This window comes from Ixodes scapularis, unplaced genomic scaffold (genome assembly GCF_016920785.2).
Source record: "Ixodes scapularis isolate PalLabHiFi unplaced genomic scaffold, ASM1692078v2 PGA_scaffold3__209_contigs__length_174095766, whole genome shotgun sequence".
Taxonomy (NCBI): domain Eukaryota; kingdom Metazoa; phylum Arthropoda; class Arachnida; order Ixodida; family Ixodidae; genus Ixodes; species Ixodes scapularis.
This window is the reverse complement of record NW_024609868.1, coordinates 114,480,856-114,506,886: the sequence shown is the minus strand read 5'-3', so window position 1 is coordinate 114,506,886 and position 26,031 is coordinate 114,480,856. Positions and strand designations below refer to the sequence as shown.

The 26,031-nt window shown below is 41.3% G+C and overlaps 1 protein-coding gene across 2 annotated transcripts in view; it reads right to left on the bottom strand.

Moving 5' to 3' along the window:
* Window positions 1–3,105: 3,105 nt before the first annotated feature.
* The window catches only part of LOC8039931 (protein obstructor-E), a 41,216-nt gene continuing 18,290 nt past the window's right edge, over window positions 3,106–26,031 (bottom strand). For both annotated transcript variants that reach the window (XM_040217183.3, XM_040217184.2), the window contains exons 3-5: window positions 21,430–21,615; window positions 11,291–11,492; window positions 3,106–3,270 (exon numbers count right to left, since the gene is read on the bottom strand). In XM_040217183.3, coding sequence (XP_040073117.1) covers window positions 3,240–3,270; window positions 11,291–11,492; window positions 21,430–21,615 — 419 coding nt within the window. In that variant the 3' untranslated portion in view covers window positions 3,106–3,239. The remainder of the gene's footprint in view (window positions 3,271–11,290; window positions 11,493–21,429; window positions 21,616–26,031) is intronic.

The following is a 26,031-nucleotide window of genomic DNA, read 5'->3' as shown; positions in this document are numbered from 1 at the left end:
CCACAACCTTAAAAAGGTAGCTGACCGTTACGACGTACCACTAGTTTTCTCGGCACCTAATAAGCTGTCAAGACTGTGCCGCAAAATAAATTTTTCCGCTGATGCTGCAGACAAGTTCCAAACTAAACACCGCAAGAAATACACAGAGTGCACAACGGGAGTTGTTTACCGAATTCCAATGTCACGCGGGTCAGTATACATCGGTCAGACTGGCCGATGCTTCAACGATCACGCACGTGAACGTGACGCGGCCACACGAGCAACCCCATCTGGACATCTGGCAACGCACTGCAAGCGCTGCCATTGCTCCCCGTCATTTAAAGACACAACATTTCTGGCCATATACTCAGATAAGATATCCAGGGAGCTCCACGAAGCCTTTGAAATCAAAGCAAAGGGCAAGATTGCACAAGCGATCTGTCAATTACCTTATCGACAAAGGAATTTGATTTTATAGAAATGGGTCTACACCATGCCTGGTCGTGACGAAGGTTTTTTCACGGCTATGTAAGGGAGTCGTTTTTTTTTAAATAAATGTTAATTGCGAGTACGCCAATGTTTACGACTCTTCTTGTCCTTGTTTTTTCGGCGCCAATCTTCGATCATGAACCAACTGGCCCAATTTGCCATCTTAACTCTAATACAGTAGGTACGTCCAATTCATCTAGAAAACGCGGTTTCGAACGGTTTACGTTTTTTCCTTAAAATTACTCATGTCATTTATGTCACAAGGATCATTTCATGCGATTAGTAAAAAGCCATCCCCAACTTTCTTGAATAGCAGTGCCTCGGTGCGTGCACTAAAATGAGAACTGTAACTGAAAACTAAACATCGCAAATATGAGTTTTAAAATATCAATAAGGAGTAATCAAACTTTTGGATGCGTATAGTTTATATTCCACGGCTCTAAATTTTTTTTCCTCGGATTTTATGGGCCACATTTACAAAATTGTCAATTTATGCTTTTTGACAAAATTTTGTAATGTTGCCGAGGATTGTAATTGCTTGGGTAACATAAAACGCAAGTCAATTAGAATTTTGATATTTCGGTGAAAATGTTTTATTTTAGGGAATGTCCCAGAAAATTCGCCATGACCAGAAAACAAAATTTATTTTTGACCTCCCAGAAATTTTTTGCGTAGATCAATGCTACACCTGGAATATTTCGCTCTTGAGGTGGTCATTCCGATTACGTAAACCCTCCACTATTTGGCAGGCATTAGAACATAGTCATTGCATCATATCATTGTCCCCTGACAATCATTTCAGTATTCCTCGCAGGTGGGAGGAAAACGCGGGAGGAGCGAAACTTCCGTTAAGAACAAAGCAGAAGAAAACGACAGGGCATGGCAAGACACAGAATACGCCGTGTCCTCTCGTCCTCTTCTGCTTTGTCTTCTTATTTTTTTAGTCGTCATGCGTAAAAGATTAATCACGCCCAACTAGTCAAACTAGCCATTTTGATCATCCCGATGAGAGTTGCTGTGAGGCGGAGTTCATCCCGACAGAGGAAGACCGCTACCAGAAGCCCTCTCCTGGACTGAGCGGTGGTGGCCATTGATCGCCATGCAGTGCGCGTCCCAGCAGCGGATGCCGGCGCCGTGACGGACATGCCTAAAGGGCCAGCAGACAGGTCTCCCGATACAGAGGACGGCTGAGGCCCGTTGCCCATGCAGCCCGTGTCGCTCTAACCTACTTGTGACGGAGGCGCGCTGGCGGGCGAGGTCAACGAGGTCGCCCCCTTCTTCCTCCCCCTCTCGGCGTCTTCCTCTCCTCGACTCCTCGTGCGTCTCCAATTGAGGTCGCAACGTGGTCCTTGGAATAAAGCTGGCGGCAGATTCTAATCGGGAGGTTTATCGAGTGAAAAACCGGTACGTTTCGCTCGCTGCTCTGTTCTGCGGCGTGTCGTGCTCTCACTGGGGCAGCTGCAGGAAGGAGGGGAAGGGAGAGGGAGGGGGGGGGGGGTGAGAGTACGCATTCCGATGCAGGGAAATCAGAAAACGGTGGTGCCGCCTTGCCGGCTCGCTGGATGGCCGATGTCACCAGCGATAGCTCGAAGAGCTGGGAGAGTCATCGGGACTTTCTCTTGACCACTCTTACTTTTTCGAAGGTTGCTGGATGCCTGCATTTCTGGGGCCCTCATCCCATGACGGTAAAAAGTTATCTAGTATATAATGATGCTCTCTGGTGATTTGTGTGGTATAAATGTAGTGAGACGATAAAAAAAAAATATTTGAGGTTTATTTCAATTTTGTGTTCTGTTGTCTGGTCATTTTTGACCGGGACCCTGTTACAAACATCCTTTTACGACGCGTTTTACGGCTCTACAGCCTCATATTTAAAAGCGTCACATTCTTGATGTAGTTTTATCGACACAGCATGCGCGACCTTTTGGTTAGCATACTGGTAGTAAGATCTAAAGAGCTGTTTACTGCAGAAACTGCGAGTTGAAAAAAATATATATCTAAGGCTCGTAAACAGAGCTAATCCCACGTGAAAGCCGTTGTCCCCAACAGAATGTCACTTTTGATAATTCACACGCCATTGCGTCAAACACTGTCTCAATTTTTTGCCAAGTTTTTTTAGCACTGTATCACAGCGACACCTTTATATCGTATAGGTCAAGCTGTAGGATTTAGTAATATGAACGGAACGCAATGAGTCTATTTTTCTCGGCAGGGCTGGGGATGGATTCCCTTGGAGCACACATTTTATGTATTCATCAGGATCATATGCGACACAATACAAGTACTACGAGGTATTTGGTGGGCGGAGTTGGAGCACCGGACACTTACATATCTCATATTACGGTTTTAGTTATGTTTTTTTTATTTTATTATTCTGCCAAGAGCAGTTAATTTTACACAGAAACACCAAAACCCAGCACTCATATAAGGTATTCTTTTTCTTGTTAAGTTCGCTCTTTCACACGTCAAGTATACACGTGCTAGCATTCCTGCACAACCCTCTATTCTCGTCCTTGCCTCCGAGAGTCAAGGCTGTTCTGGTAATCTCCAAACTCGAGAGCGCGCTGCTGTGCGGCGGCATTCTCCTGAAATCTCTTTCGCCAAATATTCCTCAAGAACAGTCACAAACGTCCGAGACACCGATAATAGTCTGTTGTTTTATTTTCTGTAACGACGGCATAAAATAATTCGCAGAAGGTTCAACCAGGAGCTTGTGTCATGGCAGCAGGCTGTTCCGCCAGCCTTGCGTTTGAACCGTCCTCGCCAACAGCTTACTTCTTCTTGTGGCCGTGAACAAGTGGGCTGCAAAGTAGAACGTACCAAGTTTCTGTCAATCGCCCTTCAAATATTAAGTGCATCATTCGATGATAAGCGCTATTATACCACCGGATATTTACTTAGAGCCTTAGAGTAGGATTTGTGTTTTTTTTTTTTCAGTCGTAGGCACGTATCGTGTATTGTTACCTTGAGTTACTTGGAGACTATCCAGGCCCTTAACTTGACAAACAAAGCACTAAACTGAGAGGCTACCTGAATATAAATAGTTAAACCAGTCTTCTTACGTATCTATATGAAAAATGCTTTTACGTTTCGTTTAGTAGACGTCTTCAAGAATATTCACGCAGTTAGTTTCGCAGGAACGCAAGATTATTTACCAAGAATTTTCGTGCTTCGATCAGTGCGCTTTTCGCAGAGCGCACTGGTTGAAAGCTTTACTTGCAACATTCGTTGGCATTTTGTTAACCTGAGAATAAAACGAAAAAAAGACAAACCCATACGCTTTACAAAGTTAAGGTGAATTAAATTAAAATTAATTTGTTTCTCTTCATATAAAAAATGAGAGAGGGGGAAAGGCAGTGCAAGCGTTCAGATTTCAACCTAAAACTAATGTCTATAAACTTTCACATTTTCTTAGTTTTGCACATACCATTTGACTGGTTGACACGTAATTGGAAGTCACTTAATTATCGCTGTGTTCCGTTAATTATAACCCTACCAAATAGCCAAGCACAAGTATTTATAATTTTTAGTGTTTTTGCTTTAGACATTAGAATAAGGCAGACCAGCTGCATCCCAAAATCTCGTCCCTCGAATGGTGGTAATCCAGTACGCTTAATAATCGTCTTTCATAACCTCCCGAACTTCTGACCACGTCTTGCCTGCCGACAAATTAAATTTCACTATAAAATTTTAATCGTCCCTTTTTAAAACATGATAATGAAAGTTAGTTTGGCATAAACGTAGTAGTAATTTCTTGTGAAATATCGCGAGTAAAGTATCGGCGCTAGAACAAGCTTGGTATCATCAATTGGCTTCATGAGGCAGACCCTCCAGTAACCGCCATTTTTAAATACTTCATAGAACTGCTTATTTTGCCTAGTTTCACAAACCAACATAATTAAGTCTGAACACGTCTCACAAAATATTCGTAATATTGGTGCACTTCGTACTGCCAACAAGAAACAAAAATAAAAACTCTGCGGTTGTTATGCATCTTCCCAAAAATAGTTGGTTATTCCCTCTTTATCGTGTTTCGATTGGAATATTTTAATTAAATTAAAAGCATACTGATGATAACACTATGATGGTAGAATTGCGCGCATTTTATAAAGTTGCGGGGCTTGACCTTATGCAGTGTACCAGCATCAACTGTTTGGCGTGCTAGACCTGGCAGGGATTCAAACTACGCTAACCGGACGTCAAACAGGCCCCTAATCGTAGCGATGTTTTCATATGGTTTGCAAAAGAGACGCGGAATGTTCGTTTCAAAAGCACTAAAAGCTGATATTGCATTAAAAATGCTGAATTCTGCAGATTCCACGGCATTCAGTTTGCGATGTGTAAATGAACTACGCGGTGACGTTTGTAAATTTGGTCGTATAGCGACCCTGAAAAATAATAAGAGGATTCAACTGCATTATCCTACGGCACACAACAGCGGCAAAAATATACCAAGACTACACGGCTATACATCTATAAGAAGCGGTTCACTATGTAGTTGGGAGAAAAACATACAAAACACCATCTTGTTTAATGTTTGATCATCTAGAACTAAGTAGCTTCCATCATTTAGCGACTAAGGAGCGACAAAAGAAGGGGAATATTGGAAAGGCGAAAAGTTGATTCAAATCGAATAATGTAGACTTATTAAATTTTAGTGGGGTCTTAATAAAACACACTGTTTTAGTAAAAAAAAAAGCATTGAGTACTTTTATTCTTTCGACACATCTGTTAAATCATCTTGGCCGCCTGGATTGTTTGGGTTTATAAAAATTAAAAAAAAATGACAATTTTCAATGGGAATATACATTTTAAATATTTTTAATGGCAGCGCCCTACTTTTAGTCTGCAATCTATCGTTTAAAGGGATACTGAACCGGAATTTGGATTTTACGAAATAAGGCCGCAGAAGCGTTAAACGGGACGCTACGAACTCCAATTCTTCACTCATACATCGATATCTCAAACGAATGGCCGTATTTTCGGAAAAGAAAGACGCGATAAAGCGAGGACTCTGACGTCACGCTCCTCCTGGAACAGTTGAGAATGAGGGGAAAGCTACATCCTCCTCTGCTTCGGTTCACCTCCTCGAGGGGACGAAGCGAGGGGGAGAGGGAATGAGAATCGTGACGTCACATGTCTCGATGGCCTCGTCGGCCGTGTTCAATGGCGCTTTTTTTTTTTCCAAAAATACGGCCATCCGTTAGAAATATCGCGGTATGAGTGGTGTTTTGCGGTTCTGCAGCGTCCAGCCTACCGCTACAACGCCGTTTTGTGAGCTCGAAATTTCGGTTCAGTACCCTTTAAGTAGTCCAGCTGATGGCACTGGTAAACATGGTTCATCTTGTCTGCTGTTGTGGCCAATCTGCGGCGTGCTCGCAAGTGCCTGACCCCCTAGATAAAGGGTCCCACTGTTGAATCCTTAGCATCACCTAAAGATGGCAAACGCGGGAGACAGATCGAGCACGATTGCTGTGTTAGCTTTCGCTGAGTCTAGCTTTCAGTCGGTGGGGACACTAAAAACATCCGGCCATCGAACAGCGTTCACCGTCAACCAGCTGCGTGCCGCCAGCTGTGCTCGTATAGCCAAATGCTGACGCAGTAGACGTGCCAAATCCGTGTCCCGCGCTTGCCTCATTAGGTGAGGCTAAAACTTCAGCACTACCGCCTTGTTATCTAGAGTCACTGAAAGTGTTAGAAGTACGGGGCTTGGTGCATTACCTTCGCGTTTCTTGCCTTGTTTTTTGTTCTCCGGCGTTTTTTTTTTATCGGGTTCTGTTGCAATCTTAGTGTATAAAGAACGATGATAAGATGCTCGCGATTCAACACGTCCTGCGTTTTCTAGATGTCAAATTACTATAGCAGGCGTTTTTCATACTCGAAGCACTGCTCTGCAGCGAAAACTAAATTCAGCTAACACACCAGCCCACCCCATGAGGACTAGTTCCCTCGAAGAATTGGAAAAATAACTTTAGGTGTGCTTTATTAAGTGCAATTCGACTAGGCGCACTGGCCTTTGCTTAAATTTATATTACCTATTCTCAAACGGCAAAGTTAGGGGCATCTGATGAAAATGTAAAAAAGCTCGGGCTGTCTCCAGGAGCTGACCAAAAGTCGTTTCAGTGGGTTGTTTCCTTAATCTAGCATCTACACTTCCGTTTTATTTTTTATTTTTTCACATCAGTTATAGAAACTTGTTCCCAGGCCACAATCTAGCGCATTTTTAGCTAAACATTTTAGAAAATTAGCATAAATATGTCGGATTTTAGTTCAGTTTCACAGTTCAGTCATATCGGTTATGTTGATTTACTTCTATGACGTTGACTAAGACGGTTTTCGCATTACAAATAATAAAATTATATTCATATTGCAAAGGGATGCCCTTTGTGTGATCGATGCCTGGATAACCCGAGTAATAGTCCCACATCTGCTGAGTTTTTGAGATGTACCTGCCTAAGTAACAGAAATTTCGGACTTTCAATTAAAATTTAGCATTTGACAGGCGATGAAGGCCCGTTTTAAGCGCAAAAACTACACAATGCAACCTAAAAATATAATGTTTGGATAAATTTTGAGTATTTTGGCCCAAAGTTACCAAAAAAGTGCAAAAGTTAGGCTTCTTATGCCTGGGTGTCAGGCTGTCCCTTGCATCCTTTGGGCCTCTGTTCCCTAGGAAATACCAGTATTAAGCTTCGTGGTTGTTTAGTTGATACGTGGTATTTCTGACTCGTGTTTTCTTCTTTGGCAATCGTGTGACGAAGCAGCGAAAAGCCATAAAAAGCCAAAACAAACTACTTTGGCAATAACCGACGCCTTTAATCAAAACCTTATTAAACCCAAGTTAGCCACCTGCGAGTGCCAAACTTAGGCCAAGTTAGGCATTTTTCTGGCGTGCTGTCTGGCTAAATATACCTGATGCTTTTGTTCAAGCTACTTGAGGTGATGGTCAGGAAGAAATAAACAAAGCGTCAGTCAGGAAAAAGAAACTCCTTATTTCATGATATTAAATGAACACACGCGATCGAACGATATGAGTATCAAACGCTTTTTGGCAATTGAAAGACGTCTCAACAGATATTACTCTCGTGCGGATCGCGTAAAAAACCAGCATTTTATACTTTTTGGCTAACCCCTGCAAATACGGCACTAAAAAAAACCTGAACTACAAAAATAAATATAATTTTTTTTAAACACAATAAACATGACATTTCTCAAGCTAAGAGGCAGAGCGGGCTTTACGTTTAGGTGCAAAAATACCGGATCCGTCGTTTGAAGTTTGAGTTTTAGTTAAGTAATTCAGAAACTGAAACCCTCAGCGACTGAGTCGTGCCGTGGCGTAATTTTATTTGGCCACCGAAATTTCGCGACTCCACAACAAGGATGCAAATATTCTCAGAAAACATTTGCAGCTCTGCAGAAGATATACCAAGGGCGTAACATACGGATTTACAATTTTGTTTGCTACAGACACCGGTCATCTACAGGTCTGTACACGTGTCCACATTCTCGACAGACTCATCATGTAGCCAAATTCCCTTGCATCACCTGTGTGGCAACCTCTTCATGCCCTGCTGGAACCACATTTTGTGATTGCCTCACACCCATGCAAGGAGAGCTGCCTGCAGCTTGTTAAAGGTCACAAAAATGGCGTCCTCGCGGTATTTTATTTTACTGTACCCAGCAGACTATGGCAACTAGGGGCCCGGTCAGGCCATACCCATGCGTGACCAAACGTCTGAGTGGTCATAACACGTACCAAAAGATGGCCGAACCCAATCAAAAGTCGGCCGATCACAGCCTCGCATGAATGCACACACGGAGAGATTGACCGGCGCCTGAACGGGTTCGCCCGTCTTTCTGACGCGTCGTACAACTGGTCGAACGTCTAGTCGTGCGTAGGTATGGCCTGATCGAACCCCCAGTGGATATTAGCCATTGGGTGGCATAAGAAAGAACACTGCGAGACCGCCATTTCGCGGTCACGGGTCAGCTGAAACCAGCTGTCCAGGCGTGGGAGTGAGGCACTCCCAAACAGTGGATCTAGCAGGCCACAGAGAGGCCACCACACAAGTGGTGCAACTGCATTTAAGTACAGGGGAAGCTATAGAGAAGGTGTACATATATACGGACCTCCAAGTATACGTTATCTGTAAGAAACGAATAAATTGTAAGTCAATATGGTGCACCCCTTGTACATTTACCTGGGCACGAGTGTTTAAGCAGGCATTATATAAAATTACAGATATCTCGGGGTTCAGGCACAACTCAATTATTTATCTGCTTGCAGGTATTGAGGGTTTGCTTGACGTAAAGTATTAAAACGCATTAGCTTGCTGTAAATGTTTAATCATGCAAATTTATGGTGGTGAAATTGATAAAAAACTTGTGCAAATCTTTATACCGCTAAAGCTAAGAGTTGAAAGGTCTTGTTTGAAAAATAACTATTTGAATTCCAGTTAGAAATTATATCGAAGCCCGAACGTCTAGGTTTTTCCCTAGAGTAAATTTACTGCCTCAAGGTTAAAACATTTCTACAGAAACAAAACATTTTTACGGTAATTTCTTGAATATTTAACATCACCAGTTCACTTCATCCTCCCGACGTCGCTCCAACAAATGCCAGTTGCTCGAATTTCTTGCAACACGAATTTATAAGTATGCTGCATTATTTGGTCTACATTGCAAAGATGCTTTCATTTAAGATTTTAAATTGCTTCTCCGCAGTAGAAGGCCAAAACTCAGATGAAATTTCTCCGCCTTTCGTCTGTTGCCATACATCAGAACTAAAAAGAGAATAAATGTTCAATTGAACCTTTTCAGGTATGCATTAACAACCTAATAGCCTGAAAGATTACTTAATATTTGTTTTTCTCCAAGGGTGTGTTGCCCCTTGGAAGAAACAAAAGGTGAAGTTGATACAAGCAAAGATAATGGTGTCACAACTTTTTTTTTTTAATTAAAAAAGTGTTCTTTTTCCGCACCTGATTCAGCACTACAATAAGGAGCATAGCGTTACAGTGAGCTTTACATCCTTTTCTGGGACGTTTAAGCGTATTTTTTTTTTTTTTTAGATTTTAATATCATTTCAACATTGCACCCCTTAAATACTTTATAGCGATTGCCAATCGAGCATAAAAAAATCAAGCATAAATATATTTTTCTACTCGGAAAATATATTTCACCGTATAGCTATAAATTCCTCAGTGCAACCAAAGAGTTCTGAGGAAGGTTAAAATGTTTCCTCTCATTTGTTTACTTTGTAAATTTTCAGCGCATGAACTAAGTTTATCAGACTGTTTTAGCGTTGCTGAAACAACGATGTATAATGATGCTGCGTCGAATTTTTTGAGGCTCTAAATTATGAAAACTTTTGACAGTAATATTTTACCTTCGTTCTCAGCCTGTGCAGTTGCAGATGTGCGTATAAGTGCACAATGTATATTTATACCTTGAGCCCCTATGCTATCACCAATATAATTTTGAACCTATACCAAGTGCTCAATGCTGGCGGGTAAAACAACATTTAAAACATTACTAGAATAATCAAAACTAAACAGGCGTAATTACCTCTGTTTACGCTTATGATTGAAATGATCTTTAACGAAAGTAAATGGCTACATATTGTTTATGTTCCCAGCAGATATCTTTGCGGCTCCAGAAAGCGAAGTTTTTGAATTTCGCCTAAAGTAGCAGTCAACGGACTGCTTCAGTGGAAGTATGTTTCCTTTTGTTTTATTATGAAACAATCCTGGAATTGTTCTTCCGGTCACATCTGTATTTTACGTGCCATATTGAAAAAATGCATGTTTTTAAAATCGTTCTTCCCTTTACACTCTAAAATTTGGTAAAACAACCTTAACCACTTCACTGTCTTACACTGGTTTTACTTCGTTGAGATTCATATCGGCGACGAGTGATTTACGGTACGCCGTTTGTGAACTATTTTTGAAAGCCTTCTTCTTCCCCCATTGCTAGCACAACGCACCTGTAAGCTTCGAGTTGTATTCACGGGGGGGGGGGGGGGGGGGAAGGAGGGGGAAATTTCTTCTTTTGCTCCCCGAGATGCGTAACACGTGGTAACGTCAAGCCTTTGCGCGGAGTCGCTCTGACGTAGACACCCAGGGATTCGGGACGCTTTTGCTCGGGCTGCACAAGCAGTCCCTGCCGTGGCGCGGGGTCTCCTCGACATTGAGGGTATTTCGTTTGCACGTGTGGCAACTTGAAGAAAACGGTACACGCGTGTAAGATTCTCCAACCTGCAAGTTCTATGCACGTGACCCTATACTTCGAAGTTTTCCCGGTAGTGATAATACAAAAAACGAGATAATAGACGCGGTTCCCCAAGAAAGAAGTAGCCTCGTGAGCAGGTCAGTGGAGGTTGTGTTCCATAGCAAAACAAAATACATTATAGATAAAAAAAAATGTAAGACGTTTACAATTCTCTGCAATGCCAAATTAGAGTGCAGCTCATGAGGAGGAGGGGAGAGGGGAGGGTATGCCCGTGTGACGTCACGAGGGCATACCCTCGTGACGTCATTATGGGAAACGTCCCATAATGCAACGCGCGGTTACGCCGACAGCGACGTCGACGGCGGCACCGCTAAACCCGGAAACGGGCGCCTAAGAGCTGGGCTCTAAAATTACTTTAAGTGAAACTTGGACTCTGCTTTTCAAAAACAGCTCTATTTAACTTTTTTTTTTCTTGGTTGTCTTTGATGTAAATTAACCCTGCTCTGGAGATAATTAGGGCCTTTCTGTTTGTACCGAAAACATGGAAATAGCTTATAGTACAAGCAACGCTCTCGGAGCCCTGTGTGCGTACCAGTCCGGCACGTTAGCGGCGTCCTCGCACGTGTAGCTGTAGTGGCTGAAGGCGCTCCCGTAGCCGCAGCTGATGAGCCTCGGCTTGTCGTGAACGCAGGTGATGAGCCTCGTGCAATCGGCCGGATGAGGGTAGCGCGGGTACGGGTAGAACTTGGCCCCGGGCCCGGTCACCTTGTCCGGGCAGCGGAAGCCCACGATGGCTGCACGGGAAAAAGAGCGAGCCAAAGCTCTAAAATTAGATACTCACTTCGCGAAAACGCAGAGCACTCGCTAAACTGCGTTCACCCCTATGCTTCTGACATAGGGGAATGAACCACGCACTGGACGGACCAATCGTCCGCCTCCTTCTCATTACTGACCTCCCACTCCGCGCGTGGGTGGGTGCGGCATCACGTGACTAAGCATTGCCGTATGATTTTTCCGGACAAGAACGTAGCCTCCACCGTACTGTCAGCTTAGGTGTGAACGGAGTATGGCAGACGCGCACCACAAGGCCGGGCGGAGACAGCCGCAATCATTCAAAGGAATATGCGGCATATTTGTCAGGGGGCCAGAACGTTTCATAAGCTCGTTTCGAGAAGGCGAAGTGAGGCGCTGACTAACGTGGCGATGACGGGGTGGTGGTAAACCGGATTTACCGCGTAGTTATCTTTTTTTTTTCTTTTTTGGCGTTGGAAACGTTGCACGCAGTCTCGCTATGGAGAGTGAAGGTCGTTCCATTAGACTCTGAATGTTTGGATAAAATACGAAGACGCAAACCTAACTTTGGCACTGAGGGCAGGGTCGCTAACTTTGGTTTTTAACGAGCTCTGGCGTGTTCATGGTCACCATGTTTCTCGCATACACAGCTGCAGTATGTGAACAAGGACGCATGCGCGATAGCTCTATTAGTAAAATGACTATTTAAGAGACATAATAATTTGTTACTTGAAAAACAACTATTGGTTGCCGTGTTATTTTATACTGCGAGGAGAATGTATAATTGCTGTCTTAACTAAGGAGTGGTGTTAATAGACATCATATGCCAGTAGTTTGCTTCAGCTTGCGAGGTGAGCGGAAGTCTGCTTCGAAATCTACATGTTCATTAATATAAGTTCTGAATGTAAAACCTAAAAATGAAAGCTACTCAGGTTTACATTTTACTAACGATTTCGTTTTTGAGGCGAATGGGAAGAGTGATATTTATACATTAATGACTAAATAAACGCGTATGTCTCTGAGCATAAATTTTATTACAAGTGTATTAGTCGTTACAAACTTAACAATGTCATGAAACCTTTTGAATCAAATAAAGTAGGGCTGCAATAGAAGACATCGTAACCAAGTTGCCGTTATTAATACAATTAAAAAAACCTATAGTTTAAAGAAGCAATGATCAGCAGAAAAACTTTTATTCTAGACTTTCTTCTTTTTTTTGTTGCCACCTTCTCTGAACGCGCAACTGTAAACGCCATTTCGATCTCTTTTAATCTACTTTTACCTTGAATTGTGCAAGCACAACTGACTTCAACAAGATCAACAGAAATATATTTAAAGACAAGCCCCACTAAAATAACTTAAATTTTGTTTTCTCATTGCTGATAAACATATTCATTTACAAAGTGAATAGGCTAACCACATATTTAAAAGTAATTAAGAAGTAAAAAAAGTATCATACTTGTGGAAGCTTTAAGACATTTAAATAATTTATGTATACATAAGATAATATTAAATGACTTCTTATAAGGCATAAGCATTACGTGCTTTCGTGGTCAGAACATTTTTGTTTCTTTTGTAATATATCTAACACATTCTCCCAGACTTGCCACTCATGAACATAACACCATGATCCGCGTACAACATCTGCGTAACGCCCTCACACCTTGGGTGCGGTGAATATTGACGTTATTAACTCAAGGGTTTAGGGTTTCAGTTCTTTCTGACTAATTTGTAACCTCCCTGTTTGTGCAGAATTGACCAGGCATCAACTATTCATGAACGCAGAAAATAAGTAAATGAATGAATAAATAGCTTGACGAAGTTTCATTGAAATGTTTGCTTTAGTATTTTATAATTTGAACGTTTTAGGTGTTGATAGAAGCACTCAAAGTGTAATGTTTTAGATAAATTTATTTTGGGAGAATATGAACCCCAGCGCACAAAAAAAAAAAAAAAAACACAAATTTAAGTAAAGATTAACGCGATATCGCTACGTATCTTATTTCATATTTTGATTTACTTGCAGGTGAACCGGGAGTCTTTTGTGGTAGAAGTAAAGTAATAATTAGATGTGGTGAAAGCGAGTATGCATGCAACCTCGTTGGGAGCAGACATTTTAACCCTGGAACGGGGGGGGGGGGGGGGGGGAGGGGGGGGGAAGGGGGCAGAACTAACGCAAAATACAAGTTCGGTCTTTCTGCGGTTCCTCCTCACGCTTTAGAGTTATAATGGCAAGAGGGTGTACATTCTTCTTTGTAATTCCTTTATTTGGAATTTGGCATATTTCTTATTTTATACGTGGAGCTTTTAGTATCTCCATTTTAATTATTATTTTCGAAGAAATATAATGTTTTCAAGAAATATATGTTTTCTTTCAATGAACTGATCTGGATTAGTACCACAGGATCTGATTTCATATTCACCTTTTTAAATACATCATAATTGGCGGATATTGTAATACATTGCTAATTCTTTACGTTCATAATTTTTTTTGTATCTGATACTCTTTTATACTAAATGCATCATAACGAATGCAAAAACGCCTACTAAGCGACAAAACATCAGTAATGGAAATCGCAAAAATCTTGATTAGTCATGACCACAAAGTATAAAAAAGTGTCCTAAATATGTCGTTCTCAATCATCTTTTGTGGCCTGTCACTTTCATCTGCATGGCCTAAGGATAACGTATTTTTCTTCTTCAATACTACTACCTGACCCACATTGGGTCGTGCTAGGAATGGCAGAAAATACAAGTAGAAATACGAAAACTGAAAAATCAATCCGCAGGTATTTAAAGGATGATTTGTAGGTCATTTACAATTTTACGCAATGTGAGTAACCAGCATTCAAGACAAAAAATCAAGTTTAATGCAGACAAAAAAAGAAAAAAAAAAGAAGAAAGTTCTATATGTTTTAGCAAAAAAATAGTGAGAAAAGATGAAAGTTATATGACTTTAAATTCTCTAAGTCAGCCAGCAGGCTGAATTAGCGAATTCAGGAGGTACATTTGAATATGTCGAGTCGCATTGGGTACTTAATAATTGAGCGTGAATGTGATGATCTCGTGCTCAGTCGTCCCGAGAACCTTACGTACACTTTGAAATAGCATTGTTTAATTTGTTCTGAATCATTGAAAAAGAAAAACTTTAATCTATTTATTCGCGCGCGTTTGCTCAACGTAAGCATATTTGCCTGCCGCACATTGCTGAGGGGGAACTTAACGTGTCATATTGATTGTATATGAAGCTTATTGCCTTGCTTTGTACATTTTCTAACTTATCAAAGTTAGCTTTATTAAAAGGGCCCCAGGCTACATATGCATATTACCATTATTGGTCGTAATAAAGTTTCTATAAACCATAAATTTCGTGTTGCTTGAGGAGTACCTCAGCAATCGTTTCAGAGAACAAAGCCCCTGGGTTGCCTTCGTCGCACTCGAATCAATGTGTGTATGTCATAACAGTTTACTATTACAATGCAACACCAACTACTTGTATTTTTGGACGTTTTCAACTATTGAACAATCAATGCAATATAAAAAAAAGTCACGGGAAACCTTTCCTGTGTAATCGACATTGACGCGTTTTCGAGGCATTTAATTCCATCTGCCATACACCGGATGAGTATCTTATCTAGGCACGCAATTAAAAGAGTATAGACCTGATTGCATTTAACTTCATCGTATAAAAGGGAACCGTCTGCAATTTGTCTGATCTTGACATCAATGGCCTTAATGATAGCATTGATGTAAAGAAGAAAATGAGCCCCAAGACAGAACCTTAGGGCACACCAGAATCAACGGGCATTAAGTCATATTTGTATTTCTTAAGACACACTTACTGTTTTTTTTTTCAAGGTACGAGCTTAACCATGTAAATAATCGATTCGATTTAAGAATAACATTTAGTTTCAAAGGAACCTTGTTGTTCAGAACTTTATCACAAGCCTTGGACAGGTCGAGGAATATCACATCGACAGGACGTTTTTTATTGATTATGTGACCTGAATCATAGGTAATTTCTAGTTTGAGTTACCGTAGACAAACCCTTTCTATACCAATGTTAACAAAGGCTCAAGATACATACTTTTTCAACATAATCAAAATTATGGCTCGAAATTATACGTTCCTGCAGCTTACTGCACTGACTCGTAGCCATTGTGGGTCTATAGGTTGAAATATGTTTCTTTTCGCCCTATTTAAAGACAGCTATAATTTTAGTTTTTTTCTAGTCCTTAGGAACGGTACTTCATTCTAGTAATTGTAGGAAGATCATCAGTAGTTATTTAGAAACCCACTCTGAGTATCACACCAGGAAAGCATTTGGGAATATATCTGGTCCAGTCTACTTTTTGAGATCTATGCGAAAAAAACGCAAGTTACAAATGCCCTCCTGAAATAGAATGAGGTCACTGGGGACCGGGAGAACTTGATTATCGGAGTAGGTTCGTATTTGTTCATCATCGCGAGTAAAAATAAATTTAAAATGCTACTTAAAACTGGTAGCCATTTCAATGGGCTCTTCAGTAACCTCGCCGTCGACGTTAAATGCGAAAGCCGTATATTGTTTTGATGATTAATACCTTAAAATCTTTGCGGGAGGCGACTTGAGAAAACCCTCTAATGCAGAGTTTTTATAACACAATTTTGCATCGAATAACGTTCGTTTTAGTTCCTGCAACATCGTAGTTACGGCGTGTTTGTTTATCTCTGACCCATTGACTTTAGCCTCTTTACGAGCACGCGATATCCTGCCCTTCAAATGGATAATGTCACGGTTATTTTAAGGTCGTTTATACTTAATAATCTTTACTTTGTATGAGACGACGGTAATTGAACAATCATGTGTAATAATATTAAAACTGTCCCAAAGCACATCTATGCTGGAGTTGCAATTTCGTTGATAGATCAACAAACTCATTTAGAGACCAGTATAATGTACCTAGAATACTAACGTCGTCTGCATTACCAAAATCTGGCCTCCTTGACTTCCTAGGTTCAAACTTGCAGAACTGTAGTGGCAGCTCCAACAATACCAGCTTGTGATCAGACATTCCCATCAAAGGATTCAGCACTGAAATCTTTACAGTAAGTGATAAGATATACATAATCAAATTATGACATGAAATTTTCCTATATCCTAGTATAGAATTTCAGCGGCTGTACGAAGTCGAACGAAAATGCCAATACCATATATCAGCGTAGCCCATACTTTAACGAAGTGAGCTCACAGCTCACTTTGTTAAAGTAAAACAGTACTGTCATCTCCACGAGTGGTGTTTTGGAAACATGTCTAGGCAGAAGTACATTATTTGCACAGAACATACTTGTGCATTGCATCAGCAAATTATACATTGACATATCACCAATGTAACCGCATATATTAGCTTGTATATGGAGCATTTATACATTTTAAAATATCAGCGTGATTAGATTTTTAGTAATATTTAGGTACGTACATCTTATAAAACAGTCACACATAAAAAAGACAGGTTAGCTAAATTTTACAATACAAGAAAATATTAAAATTATGTAGCCATGTCTTAAAAAAATGTGTTAATCTAGGCATTCAATAATCGAAGGTGATGCGCTCAGGAAAGCGCCTGCGTTTGTCTAATGCATTTCATGGACATACCTTGGGACCAAACAAACCGCTGCAATAAAATTTGAACTACAGTTTTCTGAACAATTTTCTAGTTCAGTAAGATAATATTTTACTTTAAACTATACCAAGTGCGTCTACCCCTACCTCTAAGCTCTCTGAAAACTTTCAAAGGCAACATCACGAAGTCTCAGAGATAACATGGCACGAATTATCACTATGTCGCAAGATAAGTTTCCATACTGTGAAAAGCAGAAGACCTCTGAAAATTTTATTATATTATTGAAAGGGTATAATCCTGAAGAAATGGTTTTGAAAAATAAAAACTGGAAAACAATAGACAGTATATTTTGCACATGGAATTAGCTTGGTTTTAGTCCGGAACCTTAAACTGCTAGCTTTACCACAGTACGCCCCCCATAAGAGCTGCTTGTAAACTGATATCTTTAAAAATAAGGACAGTTTTTGTGGAAAAATGTATTACATCGTAATTCGCTCTAAAAATAAGCTGTTCAGTAATCTATGGATATGTACTCGAAGGTTTCACTTGTCTCGTAAATATTAAAAAAAATAATAAAATTTTCATAGGTAAGAGCACGTGCACCCATTGTCTAGATAAAAAAGGCCTAATTTTTTCCACTTTGAACACGATGCGTTGCTAAGTTCCCAAAATTATGTTTATCGATGAAAGTGATACATTTTTATTCTTTCTACAATAGGTTGGTTTGCATGAGAACAAATCACAGAGCCTGCATCCAATTTGTATAGATATATTTCTGCCCAACGAAGAACAAATAATATTCCAGACATGAAGGCAATTTATGATTACGTTTGTTAATATTTCGGTATATTTTGTGCTAGTTTTGTACTAACGGAGGCCTCGATTTTTTAAGTTATTCTACATTTACAGATTATGTAAAAATGCTTGAAGATATTTCACAACTTAAAAATACGTATTATCAGCCAGAAAATAAAAAAGTGAGGATGTGCTAACATTCCAGTTTTTAATCTAGACCTAATAACGGTTACTCAAATAATTTGACACGACCTTTAAATTCCTAAAATTTTAGTTGTCCAATAATAACAGACCCTTTCCGAAATTCAGTCTGGTAGCGTAGCAGTGTAATCTTCAAAGATAAGCCAATCCTGCAAACCCGCCGTTGCTAACACGTCTATCTCCTGCTTATAACAAATATGTACCCGGAAACTCATAGCACGCTGCGTCAGCGTTTTAATAGAACTCCCTTATGTGGTAAATTATATTGCTAAAGTCCCTGGATCTTGGGAAAGTAACGCCAAGTTCTTTGTATGGTAGAATTTCTTGTTGGCCTCTTACTTCTTAGCGGTCCGATACAAATTCCAGAAAGCGGCTTGTTTTATAAAGACATTTCTTGTATACTGAGATTTTGTTATCCACACACCGGCGAAACAGGTGCACATATTCACAACACCACCACATGCGGAGTCGGTGCTTGGCAGCATTGAAAAATTATTTTCCTGTCATGAAATACGTAAGAAGAGCAATATCCTTGCAAGAGATCTGCATAAATATGATCGATAAGCTGATTGCATACACAGTACCCTAAATGCTAATATCTGCGGAGAACGCATTCAGTACAATTAGGATCCATAGTGATTTTGGCGCGACTGGTTCAAAACGACCCTTCCGAAGCCTCAAAGATTTGAAAAAATCAAAATGCCGATTGCCTTGCAAGAAACCGTTCAGCCAATCGCCTTTGTCTGCATGTTAGTGTCGTCTGCTTGTTTCCGGCTAGCAGGCAGGGAAGGCAATGGTGCTACTTTCCAAGGATCCAGTGACTTTAGTTCACACAGCCCCGTTTTTTTACGTTACGTTACGTTACCTGACTTTACTGAAGCTTAAAGGTCGGTTTAGATAGGGGCGTTTTTCTACATTACGCTACGTTGCGACCGCTTACGACCGCTTACGTAGGGAGTCACCAGAACACCCGTACTTCAAATAAAACTTGGTGACCGGTTCAAGGAGTAGCTTGGCATGCGACATGCGAAACACGAATGTCCCGATGACTCCTCACGTAACGCAAGAAATCGCAAGGAAACGCCACTGTGTGAACCGACCTTCAGGCTGGTTCACGCAGGCACGTTGGCTCATGTTTTCTTACGTTACGTTATGAATCGTCGGGACATCTTTGCTTCGAACGTCGCATGCAAAGTTGCTCCTTAAAGAAATTGCCAATCTTTGTACCACACACAGGTGTATAGGTGAATTTCGTCGTGAGTAGACGTAAGCTCTCGTAAAGTAACGTAGCGTAACGCAAGAAAACGGGGCTGTGTGAACCAGCCTTAAATGTCGGTTCACACAGGGCGTTTGCTTACGGTTTGTTACGTTACGTGAAGAAAGGCCAGGACATTCGTGTTCCTATGTCGTGTGCAAAGCGGTTCCTTGAACAAGTCGCCACACTTCATTCAAAGCACGGATGTGCCGGTGACTCGCGACGTAACCGGTCATAAGCGGTCGTAACGTAACGTAGGAAAGCAGAACTGTGTGAACCGACTTTTACATCTGCTTACGTAGAGAGCCACTGGGCATTCCTGCTGCGTAGGAAGCGTGGTACCCAATTGAAGGAGCAGCTTTTCACGCTACATACGGAGCACGGGTGTCATGGTGCCTCATTAGGTAACATAAAAAACGTAAGCAAATGCCATTGTGTGAATGGGCTTTTACAATTTTACTCAAGCATCTCGTACAGAAAGCTTGTTTCTTGTTACCACCCAAACTGAGACGATTGAAGAAAAACTGTACGGCTAACAGCGCAACGACTTTTGTACGTCTGCCGTTGACGTACGAACCGCCGTTAACACTCAGACTAATTAGACTGATATTTCCGCTACTAGGCGTCTAGCAGGGTACGAGAATTAAGGTGAAGATGGTGTCACTCGATTCAAACAGTTCAGTCATATCTGTTCATTCATCCAGCACACTGTGTATCTGCACGTGAATTGGTGGATCCATCCGTCAAGTGTGCTTTCAGTTTGTCGTTTAAAACTGTTTCACGGGGCCTCGGTTTCTTACGTTACTTTACGTTACGAAAGTTTACGTATAAATGACGGTTCACACAGGGGAGGTTTTCTACGTCACGTTACGACCGCTCACGAACGCTTACGTCGCGAGTCACCGGGATCATTCGTGCTTCGAATGAAGCGTTGCAACCGGTTCAAGGAGCAGCTGCGAAGGCGACATACGAAACACGAATGTACCGGTGACTCATCACGTAACGTAAGAAATCGTAAACAAACGTCCCTGTCGGAACCGACCTTAAGTCGTAAGGATATTTAGGCTTCATATTAAGCTTGCCGATCAGTTCTATGGAGAAATCTGGGACGCGACATTCGAGACGCGAGCGGTTCGATGACTTATGCGTAAAGTAAGAGAACGGAAGAAAACGGTGCTGTGTGAACTAGCCTTAATTAATGTGGTTCTTAAGACCGTTCTCATTTGTGCTTGCCTCTCTTTATTTGGCGTCCTCTGCGGGAAAATAAACACCTCGGACTTTTTGTCTTGTATACGTGGCTTTTTTATAGTCATTGACAAGGTGAGAGATGCAGGGAGGTTCTTCACTTATCCCACCTCTAGCTCGAGTTTGATAAGATTTCGGCGCCTCGTGATCATTGGCGGAGCACGCGCCGCCAAAGAACGGTGGAAGAAAACGAGTGTGTGACGCAGGCCGGGGTTCCGAAAACGGCGTCCTGCCGCTCTCAGACTTGTGAACATTGCCAATACTTTTTTTGAAGGCATTCATATAAATTTTATACTTCAATTTGTAACAATTTGATTCACATTCAAGTGGGATTTTTTTAATGTTATTCGCACACTTCTAGCGATAAATAATAAATAGAGAAAACCTATATGGAGAGCTCACTATTATAGATATTAAAAATTGTGCTTTATTTTTTTAAGATAGAAGCTTTGAATATGTTTGGATCGGGGGAGTGTACCAACTTATGTAAAATATTTATCGCATGCAATTTAGCTCACTGGTGGTCCTTGGAACCCTCCAAATAGTCAACTATTAATTTCCTTTCTAGTCTAACGGTATTCAATTGCTTCCCTCGCTTTCGTAAAATAAAACGTTTATGCCACCAAAAAAAGGCTAATTGAAGCACATCTCTTTTCTGCAGTTTAAGGACTTTACATGGTATAAGGTAACCGAATTTTTGCTCATTTAATATAGGTCGTTAGTTCCAAGGATCATTAAGCATGTATGGCAAGCCTTGGAGTCTGTGAAGTTGTTATCGAAGGTTGCATAACGAGTAGTCTCAAGTGTTCGTGTATGTGTGCAGGGGGGGAGGGGGTATACCTTCGGAGTCACATCCGTCGACGAGGTCTGGCCAGTTGCAGGAGTGGGTTGCGTCGTCATAAGCCAGTCCCGGCTCGCAGTGGGTCAGGTTAGCGTGACCCCACTCGCACTTGAAGTACTCCACGCAGCTGGCGCTGGGGAACACGCCAAACTGCCAGGGGCAGTCGGGAGACGGAATCGGACCCGCTGCAGTTGGGGAAGAAGACAAAGCGTACGCTTGTCAGAGTGGCTCAGAGGAAAAGTACAAAGCTCCTTCTGGTAATCAATTGTAATAAAAAGTAAGAAGACTGCAAAATAAAGGATTCACCTTACCAAATTAACAATGGTGAGTTTTGTCTGAAAAATTTAATGTCTTCCAATTTGTAATATATTTGAAGACCCACACAGACCACCAGAGTACTCAAAAATATTGCTAGTCGTGTTACACCATAATTTGAATAGCCGACCTGAGAAACGGCAGATAGCTGCAAATCCTAAAACATATGCCTATTATCAGATGCTATATCTGGTAGGTGAATGATAAATGCGATGTACATTTTATTTTAAAAGCAACAAGAATGAGTAGCAGATACACTCATGATATTACACTAACTTAAGTTGTTGTTTGGGTCATCGGCACCCGAAGCCTACAATTGTCGTTGTTCTGTTTGCCTTATTTCTGGTCGCATGCCATATGTAACCCTAATAGGAAACTCCTAAAGCTATACCATATGGTTCTGATTCTCATAAAGAATATATAAGCTAAGTTTTATGTTAATACAAAATAAAATGAATCAGGTACAAGACATCGAACATTTGCGAGTATTCAACATGACTGACCAATATATGCTAAAGCAGTTTCAAAGCCATGACAAAAAAGAATAGTTTTGACCTGCAAATAAACATTTAAAAGGGCAAACTTGAGCCTACACACTTAAAGAAAAGGGTAGCACACATCTCGCGTCGGCGACTGAAGGGCGAATAACCCGATGTTGCCAGCTTCACTTTATTTGATACAGACTACATGTAGTCTAGAACATTCTGAACACGAACAGGCGATAGGTTACAAGATTCTACTAAAACGATCTAGAGGAGCCGCGAATGGTAAAAGGAAGAACTAGGCTGGTGACCCCGCTTCAACACGTAAGAACAACCTGGTCATGTAAGTTTTAATGTTGTTTATACTCCAACACTTAAAGTTTGGCTTATAGCGGGACTTGCGATGAAACACTCGTTTGTCAACTATTTATAGAACATTTGGTTGAGAACTATGAGAACTTGTGACATTCTTAAACTCCTGAGTAGAGCGCAACGTTTACTAGATCTTTACAGAGAGGCTCAACAGCTTTACTATCTTCATATCTTTACGACGCTCACGTTTCATCGTTTTCTCTGCGATTTCCTCATAAGCTATCCCGTTATTCGGCATTTCTTACATTATGACCTTATTCACTCAAGCTTTTAAAAAGAAAGCATGCATTTCCGTCAAATATAATCTACGTTTGAGGCTTCATTTTTGTCTTCAGCCAACCTGCTGATGCTCGTATCCTTAAAAAAGAAAAAAAGACTACCTCTTCCTTTCTAAATGTTAATTAAAACTTTTTCCACATAATATAAGGATTTCTATTACACGAGAAGTGTTTCCTTCCTGTTTCTTGCATAATTTCAAGTTCCACACAGCTATTTTTTGTTTCAAGAGTAAAGAAGTGTTCTCTAGCGATTAAATTGTACGGAAGGCTTGGGACGAGTTAAGTGCTTACATACACATTATTGTCTGATACGTATACAGGGGCGTACCATATTGATTTACAATTAATTTGTTTGCGGCAGATACCGGTCACTAACAGGTGTGTACTAATGTCCAGCTACTCTACAGGGTCCTCCTGTAGTCGAGTGTCCTTGCACCATTGATGTTGCAGCCTCTTAATGGCCCCTTTTTTAAAGTGCCTCACTCCCAAACCTAGACAGCTGCTTCCAGCTTTTCAGGGGCCCCAAAATGCGTCCCCACAGGGGTCTTTTCATGCCGCTTAACAGGCGACAATCGATGGGGGCCCAGCCAGCCTATACACTTGCGCGACCAAACGTCTGGCTGGTCATACAACGTGTCAGAAAGACGGCCGAACACGATCAGGCTCTGGTCAATCACAGCATCGTATGTATTCGTGTGAGGACGTGATTGACCGGCACCCGATAGTATTCGCCTGTCGTTTTGACACGTCGTACGACCAGTCAGTCGTTTGGTCTGCCATAGGTCCTGGCTGGTCCTCCAGTGGTTATCGCCTGTTGGGTGCCATGAAAGACCCTGCGAAGACGCCATTTCTTGGTCATTAATCATATGGAAGCAAATGTCCAGGCGGTGCTATGGCACTTCCAAAACGGGTTTCCAACAGTTCCAACAGGTCATGGAGAGACTGCCACACAGGTGGTGCAAGGGTATTCGGCTACAGTGGGAATCTGTCGAGAAAGATGAACATATTTAAAATCCTGCAAGTAAAAAAAGTCTGTAGCAAAAAAAAAATTGTAAATCAGTATGGCACGCCCTCGCATGTCAATCGTTATTTTCATGAATTAAAGGGGAGGCGCAACGATCTTAGAACTTTGATTCATTAACGGCGCGAAATAATCTGTGTCACTTTTGGAACGAACAGGAAATCGTGCTTTCTCGAGCACGCTAGTCTTTTATTTAAAAAAAAAAAATTAAACAAGTCGAACGTCAAAGCGCCTTTCAACTTTCACGTCGTCTTTCGAGTGACGTACTCTGGGGGACCACGTGGTTTCCCGTTGGGTTTTCTCTTCAGAATCCCCAGCCGCTTCCTTCGTGATTCTCGACTTTTCAAGGATTGGCATCGCCGAAAGTTGCGCTTAGTGATCGACACAAAAGACGGTTCGCCACAGGGAACCGTCTTTCGGCGGTTCCCTGTGGCGGACCGGAACAGCGGAGGGGGGCAGGTTTTGCTTACTTCCGCGCGTCCCTTAAAAGACGTTCCTCCGCAGTTCCCGTAACCACTACACGCAGCTGCAGATCGGCAAATAATTAGTTTTTTTCCTTCGCAATTATGCAGCGGACTGGCGGTTTCTTAAGGCAAGGTGGCGCGTTTTTTGTCACTTGTGCATATATAAACAATATAAAATGACAAACTGCAAATTATTTGAACATTAAAATCGTTGCACTACTCATTTAGGGCACGAAAAATTGTTCAGGAAACTGAGCAACACCGCTACGGCTTTATTGTTATTGACTTGAGAGAGGAATGACAAGGATATTCGTGAGCTTTTGCGTGAGCCTTCATGAATGAAACCCTAACGTTTGGCAGTACACAAAAACTTTAACTGAACAATTAGACTGTAATTTTTCATAGTGGCTAAGGTGAACACGTGGCACCACCTTACACAGAAGCGCATCACCAAGTTCAATGAACATTAAACGAGTGCAAAGGGACGTTCAACGTTTTTGGAGGTGAATTAATTGGCATACCTGTATTGCTAAATTAGGCGTGTGAACCAATAAAACGTCGCTTTGCTGATCACTTAATTTATGCATGTAGTTGTACGTTCAGTGAGGCTTTTTTCTACAGAAAGAAACAAGACTATTACTGTTACACGTTTTTTTTTTAATTTAAGACAACCTACATTTCTTGATTTGTATTTTTTTTCATAAACAATCTGCTGAGTTTTTATGACAACAGAATATTAAAATGGCGATAAGATGCGACTAGCCATGCCGGAAATAGGATAGTACAATAGTCACATGTGACCAAAGGCACCAACATGTGTGAGGAATAAGCAGAGTAATTTTTATAAAGTGTTTTAGCTCGAACAATGTACTGCATATAAAGAAATGGCAGCGACTTTTACATTTAAGGTTCTATAATGCATTAAAATCAGTTTTTAGCAGCGATTGTTTTAATAATTTGGAAGTCAACAAACAGTCGTTCCGGGAATGAAGAATCTATTTTTTTTTATCAATTTTGGCTAAACTTGGTGTGTCACGTGGCTAGGGAGGTGAAAAAGAGAAGAGAGGCAAATGGGGAGAGTTGGGTGAGTGAGGGAGGAAGGGTAGAGGGAGGATATATTAGTTTAATGGGGAGGAATGGGGAGAGAGAGGGAAGTGGAGGTGGGTAATGGACCCTTTCCGAAATTCAGTCTGGCCACTTTGATCGCTATCATCATCTGTGGAAAGGCATCTGTGCCATACCAATGGCGGCCTTCTAGTGACGTTGAAGATGCTTCTAAGCGGATGATGCGAGACCTATACATTCGGGGGGTCAGTACGACGCGACGTAAGAACGAAACACAAGAGCTACGTAAACGTTTATTTCTAATAACTCAGATTCAGTTAATCTGCAGGCGGCACACAATCGGCTTTAAAGCATTTTGGTGTATATAATTTTCCCGAGGCATCTGATTGGGTTGGAGCTTTGTTCTGAATGCAGGTCCTTGGTCACCATCAAACTGAAAGTGATCGAGAAAGAACTCGCACTGAAGAATTCCTCGCGTGCCGTTGACTTGCAAAAGTGACGGTGCCGATACAAGTTAATTTCCGCCATTGATATGGCAAAACCTAAACTGCTTTACGAACCACCAGATGGCACTGAATTTCGGAAAGGGTCTATTGGAGGTAGG